Raw genomic sequence first — 19,941 nt, 5'->3', positions numbered from 1 at the left:
GCGGAGCCGGGGCCCGGAGCGGGACGGGGAGCGAGGCCCGGAGCGGGAGCGGCGCTGGCCCCGCTCGGTTCGCGGTACCACGGCGCCCTCTGCTGCCCGTCCGTGCCGCTGCACCGCGCTCCCGGCCCGCATTCCCTGTTCGTATCCCGCATTCCGGCTCTCACCCTGAATTCCCGGCCACACCCCGCATTCCCGGCTCTCATCCCCCATTCCCGGCTCTCAGTCCCCATTCCCGGCTCTCAGCTCCCATTCCCGGCTCTCAGCCCCGTTCGGCGCGGGCAGCTCGGTGCGGGGTGGCCGGAGGAAGCCCAGAAATCCCGACTGAAGGAGGGTATCTCCATCCCGCGGGCGGTCCCAGAAGGAAGAGCCCAGTCAGAGCACCCGATCCCCAGTGAGAATGCAGTTAAGGTTTTAACAGGACCCTCTGGAGCGGGTCTGGCAGGGGCCCCGATGGAGAGCGGAGCGCAGCAGCGTGCGCTGCTCAGCGCCTGTGGCCGCCGCCCTTCATCCCCGGCCAAGCCACTGTCTCCAGCTGTCTCCGACGATTGCCGGGGCTCCTAAAGGCCCGGCTACACAAGAGGCTCTGAGGAGAGTTCGTGCAGCTTTTCTCTCACCACTGGTCTCTCCCCCACGGTTGTCTCCATCTCAAAATCCTAAGGCGTCTGAATGCCTTTCCATCAGCAGCAGCAGTAAGTAAGTGCTCTCACACAAGTATCTGCTGGCTGGGGATTTCCTGTCATCCTGGCTGTCCACATTCAGCTTTTCTATCATATCTCTGTGTCTTCTCAAACAGCAAATGAGTGCTTTGCCTGGTCTAACTTTATCTGCTTTACAAAACTGCAGTGTTGGGTGATGGCTGTGAGTTACTTTGTTTCACAAAGTTCAGGCAAAGACTATTTCAATTCCGTGTTAAAAAGTGAAGGAATCATAACGGAGTAATACTCATCCATGTATTCCTGCAGACTGGGACCCCTCACTCACTTTCCAACAAAAATACCAGCTTTGGGTATGCTGAAAGGCATGAGCACCGTGTGGGGTGGCTGCTTCCATCCCCAGGGCTCACAGACTTTTGTTTGCCTGCTAGTCGAGGCATAATCTGGAAAAAGCACACCCTGTGGAGAGTAGGTGATGAATGCTTGTGAAATCCTGGCTCGGGGAAGAGCCAGTCCTGCCAGAGGTGATAATGTTGTCCTCTGACAAATGGCCATAGCTTGGCCTTCTGCAGATAACCATGTGGTTTGTGTGTTAGCTTCAGCTATAGATCCTGCTGGGGAAGGGCTCTGTATCCTCCAGCCATCCATCCCACCTCCACAGTGCTCAGCTCTCACAGCCCGTGGGGCTTGGCTCCACTTCTCCCCTTCACTGGCACTTCTGCACAGACTAACAATTCCACATGTGCATTTCCATTTGTCCTGCACCTTTCAGCTGGAAGTCCAAGTGCTTCCCCCCTGGGAATCGGGCATTGCAGAGAGCAGTGAGATAAGCAGGGAGCACAGAGGGATCACCCAGTCGGCGTTGCCGTAGCACAGCTGCTCCTCGTAATGCAGCAGACACTTAGCAGAATTCCAGAGTATCTAAACACAAAGTTCAGGCCAGCTGTTTCCAAACTTTCTTGAGCTGCCAATGCACAAAGTGCTGTGCTCGAGGTGTGGCCCCGCTGTGCTGCACTCGGGTGCAGGGGGACAGCCTTGCCCTTCCCAGGGGCACAGGCTCAGCCCCTTGGGCAGTGGGTCCAGCACACATCCTCTGCCTCTCATCCTGGCCCACACAGCTCACTGCCCTTGGCAGCGCCCTGAAAGAACTGCTCTGATCCAGAGTGTCTGCTGGACCAACTGGATCTGCTTTTTTGTTCAGTGACAAGCTTTTATGTTTTTTCTTTAAAACACTTTGAACTGTAGCATCAGCTTCAGGTTCTCGAGTTCTCCCCAGGGCTCTCTCACCATCTTGAACATGGGCAGCAGCCACAGCCCAATGCTTCCCTGCAGGCCAGGAAGGAGTGATTAAGCCAGCAGAGCTTTCCTGGGAATCTTTCTCAGAATTAACAGAATTAATTCACTCACTTATGTAAATCCACACCATAAAGGTGCTCATACACTGTATCTGTTACCTTATGATCTATGTAACCTTACATGAGCTTTTGAAGGTCTGTGGTTTTGTGATTCATCCCAACAACCTGTGGGGAGAGCAGCACTGCAGAGGCACATCAGCTCCAGTCTGGAGCAACAGTGTGCTCTTCTCAAACAGCACATCCCCAGAAATGCCTGCAGTGCTGACGTGCTGCCTGACACCAACTACAATTGGTTATGTCAGGTCTACCATAAAACACTATAAAAATGAAACTTCTTCCAGCAACAACTGAATTCCAACAATCTCCAAGGCACATAATTTGTTTGTGAAGTCAAGGTCCTATTTCCCCGCTGCAATAGCCTTACACATCAGTTCTGCAGGACTGATGGGCAGCATGTCACCTAGGCTGAGAGGTGGTCACATCTGAAAGGTGATTCACCCTTAGAGATGAGTGTGTCTCTTCACAGAAAGAAGAAATTGTGAGTAAACAGCTCAGAGACATTGACCTTGCAAATTTACAAATCATGTGAAAGGAGCCTGACCTGTGAATTGTAACTTCCTGTGAGAGGATGCGGAGTTTGTGGGTGTTTTGAATGAGCAGAAACCCAAACTTTGGCACTGTGCTGTGGTCTGCACCACATGTGCAGCAATCCCAAATGCAGGCTGTTGTCCAAGCAGTATCTCAGGATGCCCAAAGCTGGAGCGTTCTGTTGTTACCCACACATAACAGCACCCCCAGCCTGAAGGGAGGAACCTGGGAAAGGGCACTCACAGGCAATGCTGTGCATGTGGGCAGTTCACAGAGCCCACAGGCTGATTCCAGACCAACCACTGCTGTTGTCAGATTCTTATTATGCCCTGGTGTCTGAGTGCACAAATACTGTGCCTTTCAATTACACCTACAGCAGTGGGAAAATCCCATCCAATCTGCAATTACTGCCCTGGTCTGAAACCCTCTTTGCTCAAGAGCAGGGAATCCCACCCTTGCCTCTCCCTGCTTTGAAACTATTGGGTTGTTTTAGAGGATTTCACCATGCAGCATAAAGGTTTGAGAGCTGGAGCTGCCCTGAAAATAAAAAAATGATAGTGTGAAGCAAATGGAATGGTATCACTGGACCTTTTAATGTCTGGGGGAGTGCACAGGAGATGAAAGTGAAGATTGTTTGAGGTGCAGACTAGGAGGTTGCTGCAGACTTCATGCATCTGAAAAATCAGTGTTAAAAACAAAGCAATAAATACACAGTACTTTTGACATCTTGTCTGCTCAGATGGCTGCCTGCTCCCTCCCCACCACCAAACAATTCCTATTGTTTTATCCTCAGGCTTCAATCTATACCTTAATATTGTTCAAAAAGGAGTAGCAATTTGTCATTTTTCCTTGTGTTCAGGTAGGATTGTCTGATATAGAACAAAGCACACTGGTCATTTATAAGCCAAACCTCCTGAATTCTATCTCTGGCTTTAAGAACCTCAGTCTGTCCTTATTCCTTGGTACATAGTTCCAAGACCCTTCTGCTGTGAGGAGGACATGCTGGGTTCAGAGGCCTCTGCTGTCTCACCCCAAACTGCAATCTCTCCTGACCCCTGTGAGATGATTTGAGTTTATAATACCCATATGAGAAGAAGTAATTTCAGTGATCCAGCCTGCACCATGAGCAGCAAGCAGTGTGACAGAGGGCAGCAAGCTGTGCCTGAGAGCACAGAATGGGATTTTTTGGTAGTTTTGTCACCAAAACCAATGTGTCATGTAGCTATACAGTTGCTTTTCTGCCCTGGGAAAAACAGCTGGAGTGGCTGCTCTCCTGATTAGCTGCCCTCTGAAGTGTTCCATGTGTCAGTACTGCCTACACAGGATCAGCTGAGTGTCAGTCTGTACCTGCCCTCTGGAGGAAATGCTGAGAACACCGTGGCTGCAAACTCCAGAGCACTCCAGAGCTGTGCTGTGCAAGGTGTAGGACACAGGATGTCACAGAAGCAGAGGCTGTTCTTGTTCATCTTCTAATTCTTCTTCTTTTTTTTTTTCCCTCTTACTTGTTAGTGTGGAAACAGTAAATGATGGGCAGTTTCATAGTGTGGAACTCGTGATGCTGAATCAAACTCTGAACCTGGTGGTGGACAAGGGGGCTCCCAAGAGTCTGGGAAAGCTCCAGAAACAGACTTCTGTCAGCCTCAACACACCCCTCTACATTGGAGGTACTGTGAGTTGCTCTAGAATTGAGTTTTTAACATGTTTTCTCAGAAGCAAAACATCTTTCATCCTGTGGAGAGGGTTCTCACACAGCTACTGCAAGAACAGCCCGCTTGGCATTTCAGAAGCTTCCAGAACTGGCTGGCACCAAGATGTCATGGCTGAAGCAGAAGTATCAGTGGGAATATCACAAATTATCACGGCAGAAAAGCAAATCAATAGTCAGTAGGTTTAAATATACCATAACTGAGCAGTATTTCTGCTGGAAGTTTTATAGACGTCAAAAAATTGGGAGGAAAGAGGTGTGTGATTAAAAAACATATTAACACACAAGCTAGGAACACCTTGGTTAATAGTTTTCTCATTGGAAACTGAAGCCACAGTTTTAGACAGATATTAGAATTGATCAAGCCTCAGTTAAGGATTTTTTTCATATTAAGTACTGAATCTGGAGGGAAGAAGAGGCCAAATGAGGTGGGGAACAATGCCCAGAATAGTGATTATAGCACTGATTAGGTGTCTGGTTATGAGAGACAGAACAAAGGCTAGTCTCTGCCCAATGGATTGTTTTTCCTAGAACCCCCCTAGTTCTCTGCTGAACTGAATGTTGAAATCTCTCTTTCAGTGACACGGAGTTCTTGAATTTTTAGTCATTCTATTCCAAATACAAAAGTCAGCAGAATGGCAATAGGCTCAGAAAGTATTTGAGCCTTTTCTAATGAGATCATTTGAAGCCAACAGTAGAAACTCTTACCAACTTCAGTTGGTGCTGGTCAAGGCTTTTCTAAATAATTTTCTTTAATAACACTTTTCTGAAAGAACCCTGAATATTGCCCTTGTAAAACAGAAAACTGGCTAATCTTGCTTTGTACAAGGCTGAACTTCTATAATTGGCTCCTATTAAGAATGTCACAGGCTGTTAAAGAGCATTGTGCATCAAAGATAATCTGCTGGTGCAGAGGCCATCACAATTTCTCCCTTCAGCACAGCACAAAAGATACCAATCCTTCAGCAATTTATACACAGAAAACTTGGGAACTAATCCTGTGGAAAAGTTTAGTTAATGGATGAGCATTGTGGATCGATACTAATTCTCAAAAGGTACCTAAATAATTCTCAGGAAAAAGCTGAGGTCTGGGATGAAGGACTGTTGGATACCAGGATCCATGTCCTCAGTAAAGACTTTGGTTATTGCCCATTAAAATTCTTCTTGCTTCTTTCTAAACCCTCCCTGTTCTTCATGTGCCCCCTCTTCCTGTGCAGCCCTCCCATGGAAGCCAGCTGCCCTTCCTCTGCAAGTGGTTTAATTAAACTGGTTGCCTAAATTACCCCAGAGCAATTGTTCCTGACCTACAGTAAGGTTAACACAGACCTGACCCTTCAGGTGCTCTCAGTTTTGTCCATCTAACAAACACATCCCCTGTTCTAGCAACTTTCCTCCTCACACACATTAAACAGATGCTGGATTTGTTTCAGGACCAGCTTTACAGGTAGCATTACTTACAGACAGCAGCTCTGAGGCCTCACATGGCTGGAAATGGAAGCACTTGCCTGTGCTAATGCAGCTGTACAACCACACTGGCGTCAGTGGGGAAGGCATAAAACAACATCCAAAAGAACCTGCTGGCCATCCAACAGTGTGATCTCTTCCAAGCACTTCAGCAAGATGTCAGGTTCTCACCACAAAGCCTTGGCCTGGCCCTTGAGGTGCTGTTCCCTGTCTTTAGAGCTTTCCTGCACTGTTTTCCATGGGATGCACTCTTACCACTCCCTCTCTTAACACAAGCCAGCAAAGCCAAAGTGTCGTGTTGTATCCCAGAGGTGGATGCTGCCTGCTGACAATCAAAACTTTCTGAAGAATAATTGCTATTAAACTGTAGAGAGAAGGAACATTATCTGACAGGAGCATGTGGCCACCAGCCAAAGTACAGGTTTAAGACAGGTTTGGTTTGGCTTTCCTTTTTTTTCTTTCTTTTTTCAGAGGGGGGTTTGGTCATGCACTTCTTACAGAAGATTGGGCAAGTGAGTTTATTTTTTTATCTTTCCATTTCCAGAATGAGGACAATGAGATTGTGCTACCTTACAAAGGACCTATGCAAATTAATTATTCAAATATTTTAAGGGGCTGTGACAGAAGAAGCTTTAGCAATTATAATTTATATATTATCTTTACAAGTGTAAGTGAACCTTCCCCTTTTGCTTTTTTCTGAAGGGATCCCAACCTCTACTGGATTATCATCCCTGCGCCAGGGTGCAGATAAGACACCAAATGGTTTTCATGGGTGCATTCACGACGTCAGAATCAACAATGAGCTGCAGGATTTCAAGGATTTACCACAGCAGTCACTGGGAGTCCTTCCTGGCTGCAAATCCTGTAACATCTGCAAGCATGGGATTTGTCGATCCCTGGAGAAAACTAGTGTGATTTGTGAATGTCACCCAGGCTGGATGGGCCCTCTGTGTGACCAGGAAATTGGAGATCCATGTCTTAACCACAAGTAAGCTCAGACAAATGCTGATGGGAGAGTGAAAGCTTTACAGCTAATGCATATTTCACATTTCATCTTGCAAACCCACATCTGACTGTTTTTGGAGGTGCTGGGTCCTCACAGGAGGTTATTGACAGTTGTGAGTCTGTGGCAGCTCTCGATTTCCACTTCTTGTTCAGACCTTGCTGATTTGCCAGAGGAGCTCATGGTCTGAAGGAGCTCAGGTGTTAATGCTGCAGGTCATACCTTCAGCTGTGACTTTACACTTTAAAATACAAAACCTCCTGTTAATGGGCACGGCTTAACCCCAGGAGGTGAATGCCTGCATGGATCCAGAGCAGAGCTGCCTGTGAGTGGGAGGTTTACATTTTAGGGGTTTTCTCCAGCAGCACTGAGCCCAGTCTTCAGACTTGCTCCCTGAAGACCATTATGCACTCCAGTGTGAGCAGTTTTAAATTTCCCAAATAGCTGACTTAAACATTACACTTCGAAACAGCCCTTTAAAGTGCAAGTTTAAAGGATAGTGTGGTGTTGCATGTGAAGGGAGCGTGAGTGTAGAGTATTTACAGTTCAAAGGCTCAATAACCACATCTCCATCAGAAACACGGGATGAATAGCTTTCTTATGGCCAATACACAGGAAACAGTCCTGTGCAGAGCAGCAGGCTGCATATTTCAGTGTTGTTTCATAAGCAGATGGAAGTACTTCTGTTTTAGAAGTTCCTTCAGTTGCTCTATTGGAAGGCGCTTCTCACGAGCACATACTTTTGACAGGTAAATTGATGCAGTGAATAATCACTCTCAGAAATTTAACCTGGCAAAGGTACCATTTTAAACTTGCTTCTGGTTCTAATTCTGCAAAGTACTGAAGTCTGGAAGGTGTTGAAAAGCACCTGACAGTTTACAAACCAAAGGTATGAAGACCCAAATGTTTCCTTGAATTTAAAATGTCAGCACAAAGCTGTTGTGGCTGGACAGAGGAAAATAAGGCAGTTCCAGATGTTTACACGATGAGGGATTGTTTCTCTCATAGTCCAGGGAGGGTGAGGCAATCATGAACATAGCCCCTTGCTAAGGAAAGTAGCTGGGTGTGTTTTTAATGCTCACACACTGTCCCACCTTTCCCAAATCACTTCAGTCTTTTGGAGCTGGCTCCCTAAAGCCCTGCCCGGTGTATGCAGGGGAGTGTGGAGCCCTGCTGGCAGGTGTCTGCTCCAACACTCCCAGGTTAATTCACTGAGGAAACGAACCTGTAAAGATCAGGTAACCTCTGGTTCGTGGGGTCTGCTCTGTACAGACTGTGACTCCATTCGTTAAAGTATTTTGAATGTCTGGACTTGACTGAAACTGTTCTTATAATCTGTCCTTTTCAGTTCAAAGATTAAAAATTAAAAATCAAAAATTAAATGTACAAAATGTATTAAATGTACAAAAATCAACATAAAGGGGGAATCATTTTAAGAGAGACATGGGCTTATGTCAAGGTACGTTATGCCAAAGGTTTGTAAGCCCTGAGCAGTTTTTCCTTGGCTGGAGAGAGTTCTTTCCTCGCTGTTCTCAGCCCATTTCAAGTCTTCCCCTGTGCCAGAAGTGGGGACAGTGTTAGAGAACTTGCTAAGCATCACCACCCCACCCTGTGGTGTTCCTCGGAAATGCCAAAGCTCGCTGCAAACCCCAGGAGCCAGGGAACCCTCAGCTCCAGCTGCCCACTGATAAGGCTGTGCACAGCTCTGCCACAAGCACCTTCATTTATCACACTGGTTGTCATCGCCTGCTATTATTTGTACAGTAACTCTGCTCAGGAAGCCTGGGCATGCAGTTTGATTGTTGGCACTTAGTTCCACGTGCTGATGCTGTAAATGTGAGCTGTCTCGTGTGGATGCCAAGCCTTGGGCTGTGCTCACGGGAGAGCCCAGTGTTTTCTGCTTAGGTTCACAAATTCCAAAGGCATTCTCTGAACGTTATCCAGTATCCACTGAAAGATCACAGTTTTCTCCAGAGTGTTTGACACTGAGCTGCTGATTTTGGATTAGTGTCCTGGAATTAAATGGGCAGAAATGCCAAAATCAAACATTCCTGGGAAAAGGAGCTTTCTCATCTAGCAAAGCCCAGCTCTAAATGCTCCTGTTTCTCCAGGTGTCTGCATGGTAAGTGCACAGCGGCCGGCGCTGCCTACACCTGTAAGTGCACGGAGGGCTACACGGGCACGTACTGTGACAAGAAGAACAATTCCTCAAGCCCCTGCAGGACTTTGAAATGCAGCCACGGGCAGTGTAAGGTCTCGGAGCATGGGGAGCCCTACTGTGAATGTGACCCCGGCTACAGCGGAGAGCTCTGTGACAAAGGTAGGCTTGGCCCCGGGGCCGGAGCTGTGCTGCTGCATTCCTGCTTTACACCTGCTTTACACCTGCTTTACACCTGCTTTACACCTGCTTTACACCTCTCCTCCCTGACACTCAGAGTGGGGGGGATGGCAAATAGAAGATAAAGCTAAGCCAACCTCTGCAGAGCAGTACAGGGAGAACAGAACCAGGTAACAGTAAGTAGCTGCTATCACATAGAGAAATGGGGACATGGAGCGAAGAGTTTTATTCTCTGCCTCCTGAATGCTCAAGGTTTGCTGCTCCCAGGATCTGGGTGGGATGTTTAAAGAAGAGGTTGTTAGGTTTACCCTCAGCAAGCAGGGATCAGTTATTTGCACTGCTGGGAAGGGAGGTCTTACAAGGAGGAGCTGCTCACTGAAGTGGCTTGAAAGATTCTCAGCTTGCTCCTTCAGCTTGGGCAGGTTTCCAGGGGAATCCTACAGATCATGCTGGACTTTCCTATGAGAGCAGAGGCCCAGCTCTTCTGTCCTAACCTGAAAAGACTCCCTGGAAACTCACAGTTTTAACTGCATCATTTCTGCCTTCTTTTGTTCTTGTCCAGAAGGAAGGAGCTGCATTATATTATTTTTATTTAGATTGTCCCTTTCCTGTGCATGAACCACAGACTTTCCAAATTTTACCCAAACCTGTCACCAAAAATGTATCTGGCTGTTGCACAGGGAGTGCAGAACAGCACAGGCACTTTCAGGTGTCCCAGACCACTGGTGTCACACAGAGCAGGCTGACCTTTGCTCCGGAGAAGCAGCCATGGTAAAACTAATCCTTATTTTGCAGGAGTGTTGCAGGACTCAACACTCAGCATTCATTAAAACACCTCCAGGCTGCTGATCAAAGCCAGCAGGCCTGCTTGGCCTCCGCCTTGCACCGGATATTACACATTTCTGTAGACAAGATCTGTTTTGGTGGCAGGTACAAAGCAATAAAAGATGAAGGTTCTTCTCATGCCATCTGTTTGTCTCGAACCACGCTGTGAAGCCAGGGCTGCTCGCTGATGTACGGGGAATATCCATCCAAACAGTTAGCACATTTCTTTACTCCTTCCCATCTCTGTTGTCCCAGCAGAGAACCTCTGCCAAGGAGACATCATTCGAGAAGTGGTCCGGAGGCAGCAGGGCTACACCTCGTGTGCCACCTCCTCCAAGGTGCCGCGCCTGGAGTGCCGCGGCAGCTGCAGCAGCGGGCAGTGCTGCGTCCCCCTCCGCAGCAAGAGGCGGAAATACTTCTTCCAGTGCGTGGATGGCTCCACCTTCACGGAAGAACTGGAGAGACACGTGGAGTGCGGCTGCTCAAAGTGCTTATAAGCAATTCTCCGGTCTCTTGCCACTTTAATCGACTCAGAAGCGTTATCAAAATGGGACCTATTTACTTGCAGAGTGAAGAAGAAGAAAAGAATTATTAAGTATATTGTAAAATAAGCAAAAAATAGAACTTATTTTTATTATGGAAAGTGACTATTTTCATCTTTTATTATATAAAGTATCGCACCACTTTGGGTATATGTATCATATAGTGAGCTATTTTTACCATGAAACTTTTTTAACAGTTGTAAGAAAAAAAATTTCAAAAGCTAAAAGGTTAAAAAAAAATAATTATATATATAAAGAAAACATAGCCTAACAGGAGGAATGTGGGGTGACTTTATGTGTATGCACAATGAACAGACTAAAGGTGTTCCAAGGACCTGCCGCCGGACTGACACGGGCTGAAGAAAGCTCCGAGGCCCTGGTTGGGAGTTCCAGGTGAGCAGATCCCCGTGACCGACTGCATCCAGGCACCCGAAGAGCCTCCCCAGCCCCTTCTCTTCCCAGCTCTGCCCATGCTGGTTTGCTCCTGTACAGTGGCCCCCGCTTGCTGTCCCTGAACTGGTTCCCTGGAGCACACAGACACTGCCGTAGCTTGAGGCTAATTACATTATTTGACTATTGTAATACTATAATACATTTTTTTGCTGTGTATGTTGTATTTATCTGTGTTCACGTTATATTCTGCAGCAACTGTATCTATAGAGCACAGGCAGCTTTATCCAAAAGAAGGGTGCAAAGGGAAAGGAAGTGGAGAAATTTATGTTGCTTTGGGGTAATTTGGGGGCAAAATGTGAAATAAGTGCTAAGTGATGCCTAATAAATGCCATAGTACCTTTGTGTAAACTCCTCAGCTATGTTATTTCCCAAGTTTGTGCCTTCTTGCTCCCAGTCTTGAGCTCTTTTTTTGTATATGAAATGTAAGGAATGCACTGCTACATAGTTTATCACACCTTGACACTTTAACTTGCAAAGGTTGTAAAGAGCATGGAAATACGGCAGGTGCCAGAACGCGCCTGCAGCGTATCAGCTTTTACTGCCACTGTCACTTGAGCCAGGGGTGTGAGCTGGGCCGTGGCTGCTGCTCAGCCACACGCTGGCTCTGAGCAGCTGCCTGCCTCCCCACAGCTTTCCAAGCGAGCAGAAGTTGCACTAAATCCATGTGAAGGTGTTCAGCCGACACTGCCCGCCCCAGCAGCGCCGTCCTGCGCAGGGAGAGGTGGCACAGCTCCACCAGTGCAGCCTGACCTGCTCACCACAGCTCTCCACCTGCTCCCTGTCCTGAGCTGTGTTCAGAGCAACTGCTGAGCAGGAAATGGAAATCAATGCAGGGATCAATTCTCACTGTGGATGTGAGGGAAAAATTGATTCTGGGAGTGAGTTTGATTTTTGAAGGGTTTTTGTCAGGGCTGCCTTTCAGGGTCAGGACATATGTGCAAAGAGCACCATGGATACCTTGAATTTTCTCTTATTGTAGGTTTCAAACCTCCCCATCAACAACTGTTCTGTTATCTGTGTAATTTCTTTCTTTCTGTAATGGAATAAGAATATGAACCTTTCTTCAAGTTCTCTGTCTCTAAGAAAGGTAGTCAGAGATGCTTCCTAGCAGCCATAAAGTCCTTCTGGGAATGCTTAATGGCCACAAAAAGGCTTTCAGATCAGGGGATTCAGCAAAGGATGAGCAGGAAAGTTGAGTCAAGAAAATGAGACTTTGATTTGGGCTTTGAAAGGATGCACAGAAAGGAACCCTGTCATGACAAGTAGAAATGTTTATTTCCCACTAACATGAAGAGACCATCTAGCTGTAGTACAGCCACAAAGCTAACATTCATATTGTTCTTCTGCTCCTTAACTGCAGTAGTTCATTCATATTTCTCTGTTCCCACCAGAGCAATGTGAGCAGAAGGGACATAACCAATGGAACAGCCATCTCAAAAAGTCATCAAAATAAATATCAGTACATGGAGCTGACAATCAGTGAAACATAAAACAATCACTACTTTATGTGCCAGACTCTTGATTGATAGAGTACAGCTAAAAAGCCAGGAAAAAACCAACCCTGGTTGCAAGTACCATGGACTGCTTTTTACTTTCAATATAACATCAGAAGCTCATAGCAGCTGGGGTTTATGGTGTACAACAAAAATCACCTAAACCACAACCTACACGTTTTAAAAATGCATGCAAGTAACTGCAGCCACTCGTACAAATATGTGCCAGGCACACTACAACCATTAATGTTTCATTCCTGCTTAAAAACATTGTCATTTCTAAAGAAGCAGCTGCTGTGGTGTCAGGCAGAAGGAATCCAGCCTAGCAGTGGCTCACCAGCCCTCAGATTTGTAGCCACTTGACTGCCAAGGGCTGCACAAACACGGCCCCTCTTGAACCTGTGTTCACTCTGTCACTGGAGCAGCAGCGCTGTGAGGAGGAGGGTGACATTTATGGGTGGCCTCACACCTGCTGGAGGATGCTTTGAAAGCCACTGGCCTGGCAAGGCAAAAGCCATCAACATCTTGTTAACATCACTCTGGGATTTAAGCCAAGCCTTGCAGCAAAGGGACCAGCAACAGCTCAGCAAGGCCGGCCCTGTTCCTGGCCCTTTCCTGTCATGGCACTTCACTGTTAAGCGTTGGGATAAAAAACTAAGAAAATACCTATTTTGTAACCAAATTATGCAAATTTTGTATGCTTTTAGGCAGCACTTGCCACTGGACAGTGATGCTTTATGTCCATGATTCTCTGACTTGCTACAGAATTATTTTGAGAAGAAAATAAAAAAGCATTCAGATGTGCCAAAAATGTGAGGTTAACTGATGTGTAATTAGCTCTGAAAGTTCCTCTGTAACCTGCTTAATATTACAATAGATTTCAAGAACTGTGGGTACAATGCAGTAGTTTTTACCTCCAGAAAGTTTTAATATAAAGTGAAGAAAGATGCTTACCCTTTAAAAATGGCAATGCAGACTGGTGTGAACCGATGTATTTTATTATTAGATTCTCATTGTGATGTAAGTTTAAATAAATTGTTGGGTTATGGAAGATTGTAACACCTTGTGATACTGGTTATTTCTCTGTGTATTTGAGGTATTGAGTTCAACCTTCAGTGCCCACAAGGTAGTTCACAGGAAATGATGGGAGAACAGACATTCCTCTTGGACAAGGAACAGCTGTAGTTAAAGGTGGTGTGTACACTAGTTACAAATTTTTATAGCATCACAGCCTAATATTTTAGGAGTCTTATATGCACAGGGAAATTAGGCCACAAAGTTTTCGATCCTGGGCATTTTCTTAAATTAAAAATTTTATTTGCTACATTTTTTAAACTGCTTGAGAAAGGCCTGCAGCAAAAACACACTCATTAGTTAATGCTAGAATAAATGAAGAAGTACTGGGAATGGAGGAGGTAAGGCTGAGGAAATGGACACAGCCAACCATGGATGGAAGGGATCCTGTGATGTCCTGACACACATACACTCCAAATCTGCTGCCACACCGCTCTAGCTGATTATTTATTATCAGAGATCCAGCAGTAACACACTTCTGCTGTTCATTGTATTCCAGTCTTAGCACTGAATAAAACAAAGCTCCCACCAACTCCTCTACCTTGCCTTGACCATGCCCCTGTGCAACACTCACATATTGCTAATTATGCTTCCAACTATGGCCCTTAAGAGTTGCCTTTGCAGTTCCATGCAAAACTGGTGACAGCAGATAGCCAATAAAAACACTCAACCTTAATGAGCATCATTAAGTCTGAACTATGAAGGTTAATTACATAATTGTAGCAGATGGCAGCATTTTCACCTAAAGCAAACCCAGCTGAGCCCACTAAAAAAGCTAGCAGGGAAGCGTTCAAAAATGTCTGGGTAGCGGCTGCCCTGGTTTGCTCAACAGTTTATTTGCACTGCTCGTGGCTGTGCAGCCTGGGGGTTTGTGAGGAGGCACTCAAGGAGCGGCAGCCCGAGGATGCAGCGCTCCCGTTTGTGTTTGTGTTTGTGTTTGTGTGTGCGCTGCCCCGGGTACCGCGTGTCAGGTACGAGGCCTGTCCCATGTTCCTTATCTTTTTTAGCCGTCAGGGAGGAGCTGGTTGGAGCTGCTGCTTGCACGGTGGTTGGCTGCGGGGTTTGCGTTGTTCTGTGGGGGTCCTGTTGCTTCTGCTCCTTGTGACCTTTTTCAGGAGTTACCTCGCAGTTTCTGCTGCAGCCCGCAGCGGGCAGCCCCGCCGTTCAGCGGGCTGGACCCGCGGAGTTGGCACAGCTTTGCCGAGCCCAAGGTACTCCCGTGCCTTGGTTTAAGGCCCAGTGAGGTGCCACACTGGGTGGCCAAACCGGTACCGTTCTGTGTGCTGAGCAAGGGTGTTCCCAGATGTTTTCCAGATGTTTTTTAGGATGGGCCCCGCAGCTTTCGAGGACAGCGGAGGTGAACGGGGTCCGCCAGCAGGTGGCGCCGCAGGGCGGCCCATCCGGAACGGAACGGAATGGAATGGAATGGAATAGAATGGAATATTTCTGTGGAAAGGGACACATAACAGCCATTTGGTCCAACTGCCTGAGCAACTCAGGGCTAACAGAGCCCATTGGTGAAGGCACCGTCCAAACGCCTCAAGCACTGCCAGGTCTGGGGAATGCCTGCCTCTCCAGGAAGCCTGTTCTAGGTTCTCCACAAAGAGATGCTCCCTGATATACCTGTGTATCCCTGATATATCCTGTATAAACTGCCCTGGTGCAGCACTGAAACTTTCCCATGCCTGCTGTCTGGATCCCGGGGAGAAAAGCTCGGTGCTTCAATCTCCCTGTCACAGGAACTGCCGAGTGCAGTGAGGTCACCCTTCAGTCTCCCTCCCTCCAAACCAGACAAGCCCAGAGTCCTCAGCTGCTCATCACAGGAGCACATGTAAATGTGATACACAGATTTTCTGGGAAGGTTTAAACAATAACTTCTCAGGCTTTATTGATCCTGAGCCATCAACCTCTTAGCATGGTTCACCTATGGCAACAGGAGTCCCTGCTGTCCCCACAACGTGGCATGGGATCACTGTGGGTTTACCCCAGGGGACTGCATGAACTGGCAGCAGAAGGGTGGCTCTGCTGAGCCCCAGGAGAGCATGTGAGACCTCAGGGTGTCCAGCACCTCACCAGCACCAGCCTTGGCAGCAGGACAAGGGCTCTGAGTGCTGGCACATGGGACAGCCTGTGCCTATTCCCTGTGTCCTGAGCCTCAGGACAGTGCTCTGACAACAGTGTCACATGGCTGCAGTTGATGTTGATTATTTCCATGCTAGCACCTTATGGAATAACAACCAATTCTGCTGTTTCTACCCAAATTCTGCTGTTGTTTGCTCACACACACCGAGGCAAAAGCACTGCGTGCCTGCAGAGCTCATTACCCAGCAAGGTCTCCGAGCTGGCTGGCACACACCCCACAGCCTGTGATACCTCTCTGTGAAGAAAGCACAGCTGCTCCTCCGAGCTCCTTCACCCTCCCAGGGCCCTGCAGGCAGCAAGAAACCCCTCGGGCATGGAACGGAGCACACAGGCAGTACCTGTTCGTGTGAGGAGCTTGCACGTACTCTGAGATGCAGGGAGCACCCCGCAGTCTCACAAGCAGGAGGAACAGAGGTTGCTGTGACACTTGCACAGTTTTGTATCTTGTTCCTGTCTGATCTCTTGACCTTCTACTTTCCCAGGGCTTCTGAGCTTTCAAAGTACAGTGATGCCCGAGGTAGTCTGGGGATGACAGTGCCTTCTCTGACTTGTCTATGAGGTTTGTCCCCACGACACAAGGATCACTCCTTTTCTGTAAAAATAATCTTTTAGAAGGCTGTGTCTTACCTGGGGAGGAAAAGCACACATCCTACCTCTGAGGTGTGGGAGGGAAGAAAGTGAGCAAATGAGTATTCAGGGGACAGCTCAAAACTGGCAGGGGAATCAGGCCATTTTCAGTGGTCCAGCCCTCCAGCTAATCTTCCACCAGCAGCATTTAAGCAGCTCCTCTGCTGGAGGAATAGGGGATGTTTGGAGTGATGGTGTTTGTCTTCCCAAGTCACTGTCACCTGTGATAGAGACCTGGTCCCCTGGAGACAGCTGAACACTCACCCATCCTTGGGAAGCAGTGAATTCATTCCTTGTTTTGCTTTGCTGGCATGCACACATTTTACTTTCCCGATTAAACTCATTCCAAGAGTTTTCTCACTTTTACCCTTCCAGGTCTCTTCCCAATCCCTCTGACAGGGGAGTGAGGGAGTGAGTGGCTCTGAGGGGTTTGACTGCTGGCTGGGGTTAAACCTTGACAGGCAAAAGCCTCAACCCTGCCTTTGACACTTCTTGCAGAGCAAGGTTACAGGAACTAAATACCACAAGGTAATTTAGGTGGGGACTTTGCAGCACATGAGATAATATCAGGCTTTCACCTAGCATGTGATAAGAGCAGGCACAACAGGCAGTTCTTATAAAGCAGCTTAAACTTCCTTAATTACACAGCAGCATATTTTGCATCTCTTAACCTGCCCTAGTTTCTCCTGGTAAAGCTGTTGGGGGTGGGGGGTTTTTAATATTTTTCTTGTTTACTATGTTGAAGTAAACACCAAAGTGTGATTTATAGCACCAAGACAGACTAAGCTGGTCACACCAATAAATAAATGAGATTTTTATATAGCAGTGAAACAGTTTTCATTTTACCCCAGTAATACTGATTTTAAAAAAAAGTCCTTGCCTTCAGGTATATCATTCATATAGAATTCTCTCATCTGGTTTCATTACCCATAGTTATCTAAGTTATATACTAGTGTATATATGTGTGTATGTGTATATATACACACATTTGTATTTATATAGAAATCCATACATGTACCTTCAGATTTCTTTATTCTTACTTAGGGGCTATTCCAAGCAGTATGTTGACTGACATACAAACAACTCCAATCTCAATGTGCTCATAACTTATAAATCAATTACTCTGCAAATAAATGAATGTTCTGAGCCTCCCACAGGCCTACATTAAACTTCCAGTTTGAGCTAAACCTCTGCTCTGAGGTGGACTCAAGATAGGTGAGCATTGATCTCAGTTGCATTTTTGGGGGATTAATTTCACCTATTCTGTCTTAGCTGTGACATTCAGATAAAACACTGCAGCTTATTGTGAAGAAACTGAAACTTCAGATTTGCTGATCTTGTTTTTAACTGAACAGCCCTTTGCTCATTCATCATCATAGAGCCCTTTACCTATTCCAATTTTTCACAGGGGGAGATGAGTTTGTTTGATACAATAGCTAAAGTGGGCATCCATGTATTAAAATTCAGAACTTCCTCCTAAAAGCCATGCACAAAATACACATTTTTGACCCTGACAAGAGTCAGAGGCTGGGAAAGCAGTCAGTGAATCTGGATTGCTGGAAAGAGTTATCATTTCCTCAGTGAAAAGGTGGGTCAGGAACTTTTCTGCCTGTTTCAAGACAGCAGGAATCAGACAGCTGTCAGGCTGCACACTATGTTTTTTCTTATTTTTCTGGGTTGCATGTATATATTTATTACCAGCACTTCCCAGGGATGGTATTTAATTTCCTCTGGAGTTAGAAGGTGTGTAGGAAACAGCCAGAGTGTCAGTGCTGGGAAAAAAAAATGCCTCAGAATTAAGGTAATAAAAAATCTCCCTGCAGATCTGTTTTCCTCAACCCCACCAGAGATGTCTGCAAGACACCGGATAGCTCATTTTACACCAAACATTCCACACTGCACAGTCTGGTGACAGGCAGGAAATTAAAGACTCTTTTCCAATCACTGTGTATATTTATGAGCAAGTTAACTTCCAGGTAGCAGCTAAATTCTTGTATTCCCTATGATGTATGTAAATGCTGGTGTTTAACGTTTCAATAGTAAATTACACTGCAGTGAAAAACCACAAAACCACACCAAAATTTCCTCACTTTGAGTAACACATGGGAATTTCCACAATTTCATGTAACTTACAGAAAGAGAGAAGCTCTGCAGCCTTGCTAATACACCCTGAACTTCCTTTAAAGGATGAGAAATGATTACTTAGAGGACTTCAGAGTAAGTTTTCCAAATACAGATATTTCAGAAAGGAAACATGATAAATGGGAAAGGGCATCCACATGAGAATTTCAGTTTTTTAATGTAAGATTCTGGATTAAAATGAATAATAAATATGACAGGTTTTATATATTTAAGAGCAGTGGGGAAATAGAGGGTAAAAAAAGGATTCCTGTCCTTACACAACAGGTTTGTGAGTAAACCTCATGCCCAGGAAGCTGAGCATTTTGTCTTTTCTTGGTTTCTGAATGATTATTTCAAAAATGACTTTTGCCAAAGCTAAACTCCAGACACAAAGAAACTTCGGCTTCCAAAACAGAGATTATGCCCAAACCCTCCTCCTAGACTAGAGCTCTTAGGTTCATCCTAGGTCACAGTAACTGATCTGTAATTACATGGCACTTTATCACAAAGGAGAGGGGAGAAAGTGGAAGAAACCAGTTATGAATTCTTGCTGGAAAGGCCGGGGTTGTGAGGTGGGAGCCCTCACCACATCCTGCCACTGGCTGCAGGATAGACTGCAGAGCCCTCGGAGCGGGTGTGACACGGACTGACTGTGCTCACAGTGTGTGTGTGCCCAGGGACCCCCTGGCCTGTGTCAGGAACAGGGTGACCAAAGCACCAGGATTGTCCCGCTGTGCTGGGCACTGGTGAGGGACAGCTCAAGGCTGTGACCAGCTCTGGGCCCCTCAGCTCAGGAAGAACATTCAGGGGCTGGAGAGAGCTTAGAGAAGTGGAGCTGGGGAAGGGTCTGGAACAGCAGAAGGAGCTGGGAAAGGGGCTCAGCCTGGAGAAAAGGAGACTCAGGAGGGACCTTGTGGCCCTGCACAGCTCCCTGACAGGAGGGGACAGCCGGGGGGGCAGGCTCTGCTGCCAGGGAATAGAGACGGGAGGAAACGGTCTCAACTCCACCAGGGGAGGTTGGATACCACGAGGAGTTTCTTCACAGAAAGGGTGAATAAATATTGGAACGGGCTGTCCAAGGAGGCGGTGGAGTCATCCCTGGAGGTGTTTTAAGGGAAGTCTGGATGTGGCACTCAGTGCTCTGGTCTAGCTACCATGGTGTTTGGTCCTGGGCAGGACTCAGTGATCTCAGAGGTGTTTTCCAGCCTAACCGATTGTGTGATTAAACATCAGTCTGTTGCACCAGGCGAGGAAAAGTTTCCAGAGAAATAAAGTTATTGGCGCAATCACTGGAGCCCGGGCACAGGAAAGAAGCCATTTCCCAAAGTGCTCGGGTGCTTAATTGTGAGAGCACTTCAGACAGAGCAAGAGGAAATGAAAGCAAACCTCAACTGCCCGTTTTATTTAGCGACACAGCATTTGTGTGGCTCCCGCAGAGTCCGAACCCCAGGGCCGAAACCCGCCTGCAAGTGAGGGTGTCCCAGCGGCGCGGGGCTTCTGCCCTCTGCCCGGTGCCCCGCCGGCCCTGCCCGCGGCCCGGGCTGGAGCTGCCGGTGGC

At 46.9% G+C, this 19,941-nt stretch overlaps 1 protein-coding gene across 3 annotated transcripts in view; it reads left to right on the top strand.

The window, feature by feature from the left end:
* Nucleotides 1–13,478, top strand: part of SLIT3 (slit guidance ligand 3) — a 465,259-nt gene extending 451,781 nt beyond the window's left edge. For 2 of the 3 annotated variants that reach the window (XM_015642087.3, XM_015642086.3), the window contains 4 exons: nt 4,106–4,260; nt 6,468–6,753; nt 8,880–9,088; nt 10,187–13,478. In XM_015642087.3, the coding sequence (XP_015497573.1) occupies nt 4,106–4,260; nt 6,468–6,753; nt 8,880–9,088; nt 10,187–10,428 (892 nt within the window). In that variant the 3' untranslated portion in view covers nt 10,429–13,478. The remainder of the gene's footprint in view (nt 1–4,105; nt 4,261–6,467; nt 6,754–8,879; nt 9,089–10,186) is intronic. The other variant, XM_019008182.2, reaches the window with a different exon arrangement.
* The last annotated feature ends 6,463 nt before the right edge of the window (nt 13,479–19,941 follow it).

This window comes from Parus major, chromosome 13 (assembly GCF_001522545.3).
Source record: "Parus major isolate Abel chromosome 13, Parus_major1.1, whole genome shotgun sequence".
Classification (NCBI taxonomy): domain Eukaryota; kingdom Metazoa; phylum Chordata; class Aves; order Passeriformes; family Paridae; genus Parus; species Parus major.
Note: the sequence above shows the minus strand (reverse complement) of the source record. Positions and strands in the feature narration are given on the sequence as shown.